Raw genomic sequence first — 13,510 nt, 5'->3', positions numbered from 1 at the left:
CAGCTCAGGTGCACAGCAGTGAAATGTGGTTATAAAATAGCCGTATGCAAGGTTATGAGCACAGCAACACAGCCATGCCACGTTCCTGCTCTCTTCTTATCACACGAATGCTCTTTTCCCTAAACTGCTCATGCAGAAATGAGGCCCATCTACAGTCTCTTCTTTATTCTACCATGGCTGACTGATACGTACCCACTTCTAACAGTGGCTTTGGCACAACTAAAGCAGTGGAAGATACAGCTGTGTTATCCCTAAGGTTTGGCACTCAATCCATTTCTTGCCCTCTGAACAGAAAACAAAACAATGAAGGCTGGATCTGGACCAGGTCTTTGCAGCCAATGCACCCTATCTGAGCCCCTGGACTGCAGCAGCGGATGCCAGCAGGAATCCCGCACATCCCAAAGCAGCATCTCCTCCAGCCAATTCAGTTGGCACAAGGAAGCACCAGCCAGCTCAGCACGGAAAAGCTGCGTTGGCTCAAACAGAGGGATAATTGGTCATGGCTTTTCCTTAGCATCAGTCCCTCACAAGCCTGTACAGCCACAAGGATTCCTGTTTTGGAAACCTGGCTGTGTACAGTCCCTCCTTTCGGGCATGTCAGGATGAATGCCCAGCTATTCCAGCAACACACTCAGCACAGGCAATGTCCACTTGTATTTACACTGCCAGAAGCTATTCCACATATCTGTCTCCCCTAGAGACAAGTGTTACACTGCCTGCCCAAGGGCCGATAAGCGGAGATAGAAGGAATAAGGAAACAGATAAAAAGCAAACAAAGGCAGCCAGAAACATGGACATTTCTTTTCCAGGGATTTTCCACCCAGGCTCCATGACAACATTCAGTGCCCTTTCAGAGGCAAAACCTTGCCAGCAACTGCAGCACCTCTGTTTGCAGAGTGGGTGCAATTCCTTCCCCTTAAATCTTAGGGAGAAAGGTGTAGGCAGAACTCCTCCTAATGTCATTAATTCCAGATTAAAAGCTATTTTCTAGCTTTTTTTTTTTTTTCTAGTTTTTTTCAAACCCCAAACAAAATTCAAAACCTTCTTTTTCTCCCCCAAAATAAAGGCTAGAAGGTTCTGTTGGGACTGGTGCCATAATTCAGATTTGAGAAATCACCCTTCCAAAATACCTATTTATTCAGCCAGGAATGTCCCATTTTAGGCAACCACAGCCATCTGAGGCCTCACAGTGATGCAATCACCTTTTGTGACTGATCTGGATAATGCCATCAGCCAATTCTCTGCAGTATATATATATATTATCACTCAGAGAAAACACAGGTTTCATTTCCGCAGCTCCCATAAGCTGCTGCCTTCATCTTTCATCATGGGACCATACAAAAGCAAGGGCTGAGCAGCGAGTCCGGCTGCTCCAGCCCCACGAATCGCTGGAGGCATCGCTTGGTTAGAAAGCGCGTTGATAAATGCTCATCTGTCACCATCAGCTCAATCCACCCCATCTCCCAGCCTCCCCTTCAGAAACACCTCTCTCCTGACAGCTGCTGGGGAAAACACTGGTCAAAGGGATAATTTGTCACCCTCAATTCAGCCTCTGCCCCAGTCCCACACACAGTCCTGCTGGTGCCAGGTAATTTCTCCAAGTGCTCCCATCACTCCAGGGCTCAATTGTTGCACTGGTTTTCCCTGGCTTACCCAAATCCCATTTTTCCTGCTACACCACTGCTGCAAACACCTTTGCCCCACGCATCACATAGACCCATCGGCCCCAACTCCAACAGGCAGAAACGGGATAAGAGAGCTTTGATTTGTTCTGAGGGTGGTGCTGAGAACTGGAAAAACAGAGCTGGCTAAATGTAGTTTGGAGTCAAACTGATGGTGAAGGGAATTGCTCACCTCTGGAGTAAGCATAGCAACATCACAGACTTGTGCAGGAGTGTAATTAAGCCCTGGTTGGTTTTCATAAAGGGGGATTTTTAGGCGGATTTCATGTGCACAAGGCAGCATCACCCCCAATCCAGTGGTACCATCCACTATGGGCTCCTTCTGAGCTGGTCTAGAAGGAGTGGAGCTTCCAGACTGGCACAAATCCTGGCCCACTGTGGCCAGTTAAGCCTGCACCGATTTCATAGACTGGTCTGTGTTGGAAGGGACCTTAAAGCTCCTCCAGCTCCAACCCCTGCCACAGGCAGGGACCCCTTCCACTGGAGCAGCTTGCTCCAAGCCCCTGTGTCCAACCTGGCCTTGAACACTGCCAGGGATGGGGCAGCCACAGCTTCTCTGGGCACCCTGGGCCAGTGCCTCAGCACCCTCACAGGGAAGAGCTTCTGCCTAAGAGCTCATCTCAGTCTCCCCTCGGGCAGGTTAAAGCCATTCCCCTTGGCCTGTCCCTACAGGCCCTTGTCCCAAGCCCCTCTCCAGGTTTCCTGCAGCCCCTTTAGGCACTGGAGCTGCTCTAAGGTCTCTCCTTAAGGAGCCTTCTCTTCTCCAGGCTGACCCAGCCCAGCTCTCCCAGCCAGGACTACGTCAATGTGAGCAAGAGAAAGGACTCTTCTGTCCCACTCTCACTTGTTCCCTGGGTAAGATGTGCTCCGTTTATTGTTACAACCCCGGGCTGGGAAGGCAGCACACACTCAGGAGCACACACACCCTTTCTCCAGGCCACGGTGTATTTCCAGCTCAGCAGGTTATCCCCAGACATGTGAAGCTTTACCAAGCAAACCCCTTGTGCCAGGGCTGCAGGGGAACAAGGAGAGACACGGACACCATGGCCCCTTCACGTACCAGGAGCTGTCATCACACACCAACAGCCTGACCTTTAAAAACATCCTTGCTAAAAACCACCTTACCAAATGACATTGCTTCTCCTTCCTAACATGAAGGGCTACACGAGCATTTTAAATGCTAATCTGGTGCTTTCTGAAATAGCCAGTGACCCGCAGCCATCACCCATCATTACATTTACTATGGTTGTCCCATCCTCCTTGCTAGCAAGCCGGAGTAGAACCATTCCCAGCTCTTCAGATGCTTCTCACTATCACTCACTCAGGCTATTAAGATTCTGAATGCGTGTATCTGGTTTCCAATAGTACAAGCTGCTTCTTAAAGGTTAGAGTTTGTTTTAAATAGCACAGCCATCTGTCCTCCGGTGGCTGATGGGAGCTGGAGACATCCAAGCAGCCAAAACAGAATCCTTCAAACTGTTGGTTTGTCATTACAAACATTTAGGGTTGAAGCAGACACCTCCTATAAGAAATCACAGGAACTCCATATATTTCCCTTGTGCATTATACAAACACTGAGTCCTGAAGTTGCATTGCGTTGTTGGGGGTTCATCCATGCAAATACCCAGCCCCAACTTCAGCAGGTACTTGACAAACCACACAATAATCCTCATTTGGGTGCTTTTAGTCTTTGAACCAAAAAAGCAGCTCATTTATTACAGGCAGCCACGACAGAACCAATGCACAGCATTAAGAACAACTCTTTGTGCCTGTATGGAAGTCAGGCACATGGACCTGCGCTGTTTTAGGCAGTTCCTAAATGTCTGCTAACGCTCTCAGTTTAACTCGTCTATAAAGATAAATCAGTTTATTCACTTAATTCACAGGACTGTCTTAATTTGACATGAGTTTTGAGGCAAATGGGGTCAGAGCACACAGGGCAGCTACGTGTAGCAGCTACTAAGAGTGGAATTGTAAGTAACCTGCTGGAAAACACATAAAATGAGAAGCAACCAGTAGTTCCCAAGCGAAAACCAAGTATGGCCTTGCTGGCATCACCCCCCAGTGAAAATGCCCACGGTCCCTCTTGTACTGCCTTGGAAAAGGCCCACATTAAAACTATCACCCAAGGAGACAAGACGAATATATCTATTAATCAGAACAACATACCAAAGTTTATTGATTACTTCAAACAAAAGTCTCTGTAATGAAAAAAGAGCAAGTTGCATTCAGAAAAGGTAACATTCACATTCAATTTCCTTTTTATATAAAGCAACATAAATGTATAAAATTGCATTTAAGTGAAAAAATGTAAGGTTGCAGTCCTCTTTTTATATATATATATATATATCTTTTTGCAAGAAGCTGAAAATGTATCTTCTTGTTGCCTGTATAGAATTTACACCTTCTATATACTACATGGTTTTAAAAACCCCAGAGCTGGGCAATTGGATAAACGGTGCAGTATTAGGTAAGTTTTCAATCTGTGTGTATACAAATTCAATTTGAAGCTTTTCTGCAATTCCAAGTCATTTCTAACATCCTCAGAAGGATCAGGGTTAGTTTTTGAGATGTAGCTATGACTACACCAAGTTCCTCCGTTATCACAAAGCAGTTTTAGAGGGAACCTTAGTTACATTTCTTATCTTGCAGTGTCACTAGCCAGGGATTAAGCTTCAATCAGTTCTGATGAAGAAACCCCAGCCTTTTTTCCTTCAAGTTTTCCCACCGATAAGCCTGTACTGACCTTTTAGCTCACTAATGAGCACTGCACCAGTGCAGTGTGTGTACGGGACATGAACAATCACAGCATCACACTGTCGGGTTACTGCCACTCCAGCATCCCGCTGGCTTACACCCTACAGCTCCTATCACCACATTCTCTTCCCTTTTCAACCCAAAAGGGGTCTCCTGTTTGCCCTGATCTCAAATCATCCACAGCAACAGGGATTTCACTTCTGCTGCTTCTGAATGATGAGGATCAGCTTCTTCTGCCCAACACCACACCAGTGCACTAGCTGAAGATCCAAGCCCAAGAAAACCTGAATTCCCACCCAAAAGACACCTCCCACTAATTCCAACCCACCTCTCAGCACACCTGCCTTGGGTTTGAACACACAGCTACTGCAACGGCTCGCTCCATCCTGAGACAGGACACTTGGAAACGGGAAGAGAAAGATTTGGTTCTCAGAAGGCTCCATCTCAAAACAGGCTGCAGAAACGAGCCCGTTTCAGGGGCTTTACTGGGACAGATCACACACACGGCAAGCTTTGCTCTGTTCCCACTAACATAACCAGCAAAACCTCCACAGGAACAGACTTTGACCGCAGGAATAGAGCACAACACAAAACAAACCGAGAAGCAAGGAAGGTGGCAGGCTTGGGACCATCCAGGCTTGGAATGGTTTTGAATCACAGGAATCAGGCATTTCAGTGCCCGCATTTTAAAGGTTATGTAAACACAAGTCAGCAACTGTATATTTAAGGAGAAAGGTTAGATTTGGCATATAGAGCTTATCTTCATTGTAGTCATCGTATGCTTCATCTGTAGGCACCACATTTTAGCAAGAAAAGTTGAGAATGGGACCAGATCTGCAAGTTGAAGTCTAGGTCCATGAAATGAGCTGGGAAAAGGGAAAAAAAAAGAAGGAAAAATAAAAGCTTTGCCCGTGGGACACATGCTGGAAGTGCAGCTCCTTACTTGCATGCAGCAAGGAGGCGAGCCGCGGTTGCTAACGAACACCACTTGCATTGAGGCCAGTGCAGTGTGTATAATACAGTGGTCCTGTCCGTACATCCCCTCCCATGCTGGGTGACAGAAGAGCAGCCACTGGTCATAGGGACTGGGCACATCTCTTTTCCACTCAGGTAAGGCCCATTGCGAAGTCCTCATGATGCACACCACAACCTGCCTGAGCTGATCCACATCCTCCTTCCACCGGAGACAGAGATGGAGCTCAGGGATCGCAGCTGGAGAGCAAGACTTGATTCTCCCAAATCTAGTCCATGATTCAATGAAATCTGCTGAATGGCATCTTCATCTGGTCCCAAAGGGCTGCTTCTTTGCATGAAAGTGACACAAAGCCTGAGCGAGCAGGAGCCAAACACAGCCCCTCTGGAATGAGGCTCCAACGCTTTCCACAGCGGTTCCTCTGCAGCACACTGGGGCCAGGGGAAAGCAGCATGAGGAGGGACCTTCACACCCAACAGTGGTGGCACACAGGGTGCTCCATCACTGCTTATGACTTCACGCAACGAAAAAAGCTGCTTTTTCCACGTATCAGAGAAAAGAATAAAACCGAACATCACATCAGGCGTCTCACCTCAGCCTAAAGAGGAAAGTTCCCGCGACCACGGTACAGGTAGGATTAAAAAGCACATGCCAATTTAAAACCCAAAGAAAATGTAAAATGAAATCCAAGTTCCTGCATTCTTGTCATTTTCAAACCGGCTTCTTTTTTTCTTAGTGCAAATAACTCACGATGCAGTTTGATAAGCCTGCAGGATTACAGGCACAGTCCATGTCCCCTGGGATCACCCAAGGGCTGCACTGTCACTCAGGCCTTTAAAGTGTTGAAGCAACTGCACAGTGCAGTAATGTAAGCACAACCACATGAGCCCGGGCAAAATGGCTCAGCATAGCCCAACTTCCAACGTCCACGACAGCTTCTTTCCATCACAAACAGCCAGAACACGAGGGAAAAGGATCTTTTCTTCCCCCTCCATCAGGAATTAACCCACCAGCAAACAGTCTGCGGAAGGATGCTCAGGCGCTTCCTGAGCATCAAGCGCTTCTCCGTATGGACACCACCACTGCAGATGGACCACAGGCTGCTTCCAGCCATTCCCAGAGGAGGGATGGATGTGACTGAGCACTATGCACTGTCAGTGAAGATTCCTCCTGGATTTTCAAGTATTCCTGCCACGTGCATCTGGCAACCCACAGTTGGGAGGGGGCAGCCCCGGCACCAGGCAGGATGCTCACAGGGCTGCATCCGGAGGAGCAGGCTCTTCCCGTGCCTTCGGGGAGCCCAAAGGGCTGTTATGGGGTTTAAGTCTGTGCTACTTCTTTGGTCAGGCAGAGCAAGAGACCTCAGCAGCTCTCTGCTGCTCTTGGAGAGATCTGCAACGGGCAGAGGAAGCCCCCGTACGAAATGGGGCTGGCGTTGCTCTCGTGCGCTTTAATTCATGCTGTTTTGGATGAATTCCTAAAGACGCTTTCTCAGCCTCCGACGATGTAGAATTTGGTAGGTTTAATTTCTGGGGGTGTGGGGATACCACAAGACCAAAGACAAACGGGTACCGTGGGGCCAGTGCCCTGGCTACTGCTTTATCAGCATGGCTGCTTACTGTTCTTGGTGTGACTAAAGAGAACTGTTAGGTTAAAACCATGGTTTTTCCTACAGCATGACAAGATGCAGTGTTTGCATGGAGCACTTCAAAGTATCCTGAGAGGATATCTTTCTGCCAGATTAGTAACAGCATCTTCATTCTTCACGTAACCATTCTCTATACGTTTGTACGAGACTAACATAGGCAGATCAAAGGGGTCGGTCTGCAAAAATCAGAAGGAAAACACACGTGTATTGCAATTGCCACATTCCCGAACTCCCAAACCTTTTCCTGGGTTATTTTTAGAGGAAAATACTTCACATTTCATAGGAGGAGAAGAAAGATCAGCCCGTGGTAAAAGTGCCAAATGTCATTCACAAATAACAGGACAGCAAAACGCTGCATAAAGTCCAAAAGTGGAGCCTGCCTCCCATTCTGCCCCAGCCCAGCCACCTCCCGCACCAGTATAAGGCAGTGGAGAGCACCACCTAACGTCTGTGGGGAGGGAGCACTGCTCAGGATCCATGCCAGATGCAGCGGAGGCATGGCAAGCCTGGCTCTCTGTGCCAGCCAGATTACACTGATGGCTTCTGAAGTGGCTGCAGGAGAGCTTTGCACCAAACCTGCAGTTTTAGGCCTGCAGCTACATAATATTTCACCTAAAAAGTGTGAATTCAATCAGGCACTTTTAGTGTTTTACCCTGCTACCAGCTTACTACGATGTTTCCAATCAACTTGTACCAGGATGCTCTCTGTGTGCGTATGTACATACAGACACTGAGGCATACATTGACATAGACAAGTACACGTGGTTTAGTATCAATCTATGCAGATGAATTAAAACGTATTTATTTCTATCTGACAGAGCATGCACCCTAGAAAAAGGGGGTTTGATACCATTCAGATGCAATATTGGAATCATTTTAATAGCTGACATTTGAATGCTTCACTGTAAATACACCAGTGTTAGCTTTTATAACCAGGATTATAGTCAGGATTCCCCGGCTGCATTCTCACATTTAATTATCTGTTAATATCAGACTAAAATATCAGTTCTATTGAGAGCTTTATTTACACACTGCAAAACATTTCAGTGTGAGAGGACCTGTGCACATCCGGGATGCTGAAGAGGTTGGACAGCACAACATCCCCACATTAAAATGCATCCCAAGCATTGCATCTCTGTTCCACGAGGACAGCTGCCCCACACCGATAGCCAAGAGGATTACAAGAACCACAGTTTAATTGATCTGGGGAGGTTACAGTTGGTTAATCGATGCCTTTGAAAACCATCCCAACTCCTTCGGATAGGGTACCTGTTACAACACATTAGACTCATCTGAGAATGTTCTGAAAAGAAGTGGTCTGAGAGAAGGTCTGGCCGACACTGAATCACGTGCCTTCCTGCTGCTCTGCAACAGCGAGGCAAAGAGACTTATAGAACATGAAACACACACCCCTGCCTAATGGTCAAACTATACAATTCACACATCATTTGACAGCTAAGTCACATCCTACGGGATGGAGCAATACACACACCCTGAATACCATGGTTACTAATACTGGCTGGGTTCTGCAGCGCAGGAGGCACAGAGGGTGTTCAGAAAGTAGCCCTGAAATGGTCACCTTTGGGTGAGGTTTATGCTACAAGTGCTTTTGAGGGAGGAGGAAACCACCCGTGATCTGCACGTAACTGGCATATTAAGACAGTGAGCAATACTGGAGATCTGCACTGAAACCAAATGCTTGAGACATGGACTCCAGGCCCTGTGCTGGGGGGTAGCCCCACCATCCCCATGGTCAGCAAGTCTGAGACAATCCCTTGTTGTAAGGGTCGAGTACAGCAGCTTATTCACTTGGACAAACAACGGTAGTGCTAACAAGTGGTACCTCTGCTCTGGAGCCAGGCTGAGAGAGCTGGGCTGGGGCAGCCTGGAGAAGAGAAGGCTCCTGAAGGGGAGACCTGAGAGCAGCTCCAGTGCCTGAAGGGGCTGCAGGAAACCTGGAGAGGGGCTTGGGACAAGGGCCTGTAGGGACAGGCCAAGGGGAATGGCTTTAACCTGCCCGAGGGGAGACTGAGATGAGCTCTTAGGCAGAAGCTCTTCCCTGTGAGGGTGCTGAGGCGCTGGCACAGGGTGCCCAGAGAAGCTGTGGCTGCCCCATCCCTGGCAGTGTTCAAGGCCAGGTTGGACACAGGGGCTTGGAGCAAGCTGCTCTAGTGGAAGGGGTCCCTGCCCGTGGCAGAGGTTGGGACTGGATAAGCTTTGAGGTCCCTTCCAACACAAACCAGGCTGGGGTTCCATGATGCATGGAGCAAGATGGGCACTTTGGGACCTCCTCCTGTATCAAACAATGCTGAGCTGTTTGCCAAATCATCCAGAGGACCATCAAAGTCAAATCCACCTTGTCCAATGCTTTACAGTTGCTTGTATCTAGTCCACTAAACCACAAAACTACAGCTGGGAAGAGTGAATCAGCATTGGCTGCATCCACCTCACTTGGACATCCCAAGCACAATCAGCTCATCCACCTGAGGTGCAGCTGGAGACTGAAGGGGAAGAGACAGACTAAGTATTAAAGCAAAAGATCTAAATTAAAGCAAAAGGAGAAGGGAAAGCAAGGTTTTGCTGGGTGAGCAAATCTAAACATAGGTTTCCAGGAGTTAGGCGTTAGGAAAAAAAGCAGTAGAGCAAGCAACACATAGTGACTCAGAAAGGAAATCACCTTATTCACTCCAAGAAAAGCTGTGATTGCTGGAAGTTTGAGAAAGCATGAAGATAGTGGATGTTCCTGAGGAAGGAAGGCGCTTCGTTACCTGGTTCACAACAGCACAAAAGACAGAAAATTGCAGTACAAGAAAGGCAGAAACTGAGGCAAACACAAATGCAGTAAAACAGGATAAAGAAAGGAAAACAAAAGGAAAACACATTTCCACACAGGAAGTGTAATAAAGACTGAGCAGAGCCAATGCGCTGTTATAGGGAACTTGGGGTGGATCCCTATCCCATTGAGTTAAGGGCAAATACCCATTGACCCGGCTTCAACTCCATCCTCCCATTCCAAAGGGGACCCTCGGCTGCCAACTTGGGGGTTCAGGCACCTAAATAACATCCCTCATCCTGTTTGTCCTTTAATTCTCCCCATGGGAAACTGATCCCCAATATTAAATGTTAGGATATTCATGAAGGGTCTTGATTTGAAACCATCTAACCTGGTCTTAGATGCCTTTACAAATGAAGGGACTGACTTTGGTGCCTGACCACTGACACAGCCATCTAGAACTGGTATTTGCTGCAGGCATCTTCCAAAGCTCAAAATGTACATTTAAATACGGCTCAGCCCGTGCTTAGTTTGGAATGCACATATGAAGAGACTTGTCTGGTTGACACATACTTTGCTTTGCTGAATCATTTCACAAGAGCCTTTTTTAACACATCTAAAGGACTCCTGAAAGCAAGCATTGCACAAGGGAATGGATCCCCTGGCCAAGAGCTGAAGGCTGTTCCTCCTCTTCCTCTTAAGGGAGTTGATCTGGGCTCAGAAACCCTCGGGTCACCCTTCCAGGTCACCCTCCTCAATTCACTCCCAGCCTATTCAATAGGGGTGTCAAGCTGGAAACTACTAAATCATATTTAATGGGAGGAAATTACATGGAGCCTCAAAGAATTCAACCACACTTCTTCAGCCATCTCTATCACTTTCAGCTTGAATGGTTTGAGGGGGGTTTTGTCTTGCAGATACGTCTTAATTCACTGACACTGGGCCAAACTTGTACTTGAACATTATGGGAGAGGAAAACCTTCACTACTTCATTGGAGGCTTTTTAAATTGAGATTATCATCAGGCTGAGAGGGCTGAGAGCTGGGCTGGGGCAGCCTGGAGAAGGCACTGGGGAGACCTGAGAGCAGCTCCAGTGCCTAAAGGGGCTGCAGGAAACCTGGAGAGGGGCTTGGGACAAGGGCCTGTAGGGACAGGCCAAGGGGAATGGCTTTAACCTGCCCGAGGGGAGACTGAGATGAGCTCTTAGGCAGAAGCTCTTCCCTGTGAGGGTGCTGAGGCGCTGGCACAGGGTGCCCAGAGAAGCTGTGGCTGCCCCATCCCTGGCAGTGCTCAAGGCCAGGTTGGACACAGGGGCTTGGAGCAAGCTGCTCCAGTGGAAGGGGTCCCTGCCCGTGGCAGGGGCTGGAGCTGGAGGAGCTTTGATGTCCCTTCCAAAACAAATCAGTCTTATTCTATTATCATTTATAATAAGGACCCAAGATAACAAGTTATCCCAGGTGAGGAAAGTGCACTGAAACCTCACAGCATACAAGAGTTTCAACGGGAGAAGCCTATTTCAAACCTCAGTGTTTGGAAGGTCATCCCATGGTCTGCTGGGACATGGCCACCCTTAGTGGACACCACAGTGCTGGTCTGGGTTACCTTCCAGGAACCACCAAAGCATCTGCTGGGTGTCAGCACAGGGGTTATCTCACACTAACAGTACTGGCCTCTGTCCCTTCAACTTGCCCTAGCAGTAAGGACATGAAACCCAATGGCAATGCACCAGGGCTTGCTGCTGCTGCTGCTGCAGGGAAAGAGGGGCTGCAGGAGGGAGGGCAGGCAGAGGGAGCAGCGGCGGCATGGCTGGGGTGACAGTGCAGTGCTGCAGGGATGCTGAGCACCACTGGGCAAGCAGAGAGCAAGGGAAGGACTCAGCAGGGTGTGAGTGGTGAGCCCGGCACTGCTGGCATTCACCATCTGCAGGAGTGGCAAAAACAACTTGCAGGAGATGGCTTCCACTGCTAAAATGAGCCCTCTTCCTCCTCTATAGCAGCAGAGGAGAGCTGTTAAGGAACCAGACCGCTTTGAAGGAGACCTTCTCATTGCAGGCTAGCACAGTACAAGCCCTTGGTTATTAAGGGGAGGGGGCAGACATGACAAGACCTGACCCTGATCCCCCTGCACCAACACCCGAGGACAGACTCAAGGGCAACACCATGGGTGTGCTCTCTGACATAAAACACAGCTTTTTCTGCAGGACACAATATGAGGGGTTGGATGATCAGTTCAGGTTTGAAAGGGACACTGTATTTCACAAGAGACAGCAGTTCCCATCCAGTGAAGGCAGCCAAGGAAAGTGAGTCTCTCCTCACTACAGACATAGGCAGTATTTTTAGATGAGCTTCCTGACATTTCTGGCATGTGAAAGAGTGAGATGAGACTCTAGAAAGCCTTCCTCGAGGCGCAAGTGGCGCACGGTGCTGCTACAGGTTCAGCTGGTGCTGAAGACTAAAAGTACTGCGCAATAAATACATCCCCTTGCTCCTTACCTGATGGTTCTTCTCTTTCATACTTTTGAAAACTATTAGAAGAATCTCTGGGAAAAGGCTGATAAAGATGAGGAGGATTATTGCCAGCCACGTGGAAACTGAAGTCAGCATGTGGGCAAATACAAAATACATTCTTTGCTGCTTCAAGAAAGGCCTGAAAGAGAAAGGATACAAATACGTTGTGGTTAACACAAGCTTCCCAAGAAGGTCAGAATCGCAGCCGGTTCGGATCACACTATTAGCAATAACACCTCCCTTTCAGATGGGGATGGGTACAGCAGAGACACACACTGCCCATCCTCTACCAGTCACCTTACATGATGCCTTCTGCATCTTCCACATCTGTTTTGTTCCAGGGTGTGGAAGGGTTTGAATTTTGCTGCTATCACTGAAAGAGAAATCATTCCCCTTATCAAAAACCAAATCATTTCATTTCAACTTTGGGCATTGCTATAGCTTCTGGTTTGCTTTTGATAGAGGGAATCCAGAGACTCTTGGTCCCCACAGGTTACTTGCTGTTTCTTCCTTCCCTTGATGATGGAGGGGTACTGACAGATGCTTATGAAAAATGCCTCATAAACAACTGATGAGAAGGCTCCTCAGTGCTGTGCATGAACTCCAAAATACGGAGCTATGAGAGTTAAACACACCAGCGGAACACTCACACATAGCAGCACAGAAACCTGGTTAGATCTCAGGTCTGCATCTGTTGGTTGGGAACGCTGAAGAGTTAAACAAAGCCTGTGACCCTCGATTTAACTGTTAAAATCAATTGCACATCTTTATTAGTAGGCTGCTGCATCAGGGATTTAGCCAAAAACCCATGGGATCAGCCCATGGAAAAGCAAAGGTGTAAAATGGGAAATGCTCTCTACTGTGAATGTCAACATGAACATCTAATTCCAGCATGGAAAACAGGAAGTTAATAGTATTTATAATGTTATATTTGCTTTCCTGCTTTTGCAAGACACGAAGACTAAAATCCTGGTTACACTCAAATCAATGAGAATTCCTTCTCCTCATCGGATCCAGGATTTCAGCAGCAGGATCTGTGCTTTTATCCTGCTTATTTTCTCCCACTTAAGCTGCCCCAGAGTGCTGGGTCCTCTTGCTCTGAATCTGCTTCATCTGCTCCTTCCCTTCTGTATCTACCATCCATTCTTCCTTTCATTCCCATCTACACGC

General features: G+C 47.8%; 1 protein-coding gene across 7 annotated transcripts in view; it reads right to left on the bottom strand.

Annotated features, from left to right (window-relative positions):
* Positions 1 to 3,848: 3,848 nt before the first annotated feature.
* The window catches only part of ATP11C (ATPase phospholipid transporting 11C (ATP11C blood group)), a 56,627-nt gene continuing 46,965 nt past the window's right edge, over positions 3,849 to 13,510 (bottom strand). For 2 of the 7 annotated variants that reach the window (XR_013957581.1, XM_080625031.1), the window contains 3 exons: positions 12,326 to 12,479; positions 8,330 to 8,425; positions 7,217 to 7,236 (listed from right to left, as the gene is read on the bottom strand). Coding sequence is in view for 6 of the 7 variants with exons in the window: in XM_080625031.1 (XP_080481157.1) it covers positions 8,333 to 8,425; positions 12,326 to 12,479 (247 nt within the window). In the remaining variant the exon portion in view is untranslated. Of the gene's footprint in view, positions 7,237 to 7,603; positions 8,426 to 12,325; positions 12,480 to 13,510 lie in introns of those variants that run through there. The other 5 variants (XM_080625029.1, XM_080625034.1, XM_080625032.1 and 2 more) reach the window with 3 other exon arrangements.

This window comes from Psittacula echo (assembly GCF_963264785.1).
Source record: "Psittacula echo genome assembly, chromosome: 8".
NCBI classification, from domain to species: Eukaryota; Metazoa; Chordata; class Aves; order Psittaciformes; family Psittacidae; genus Psittacula; species Psittacula echo.
The sequence above is the reverse complement of the archived record's forward strand: the minus strand, read 5'-3'. Positions and strand labels throughout refer to the sequence as shown.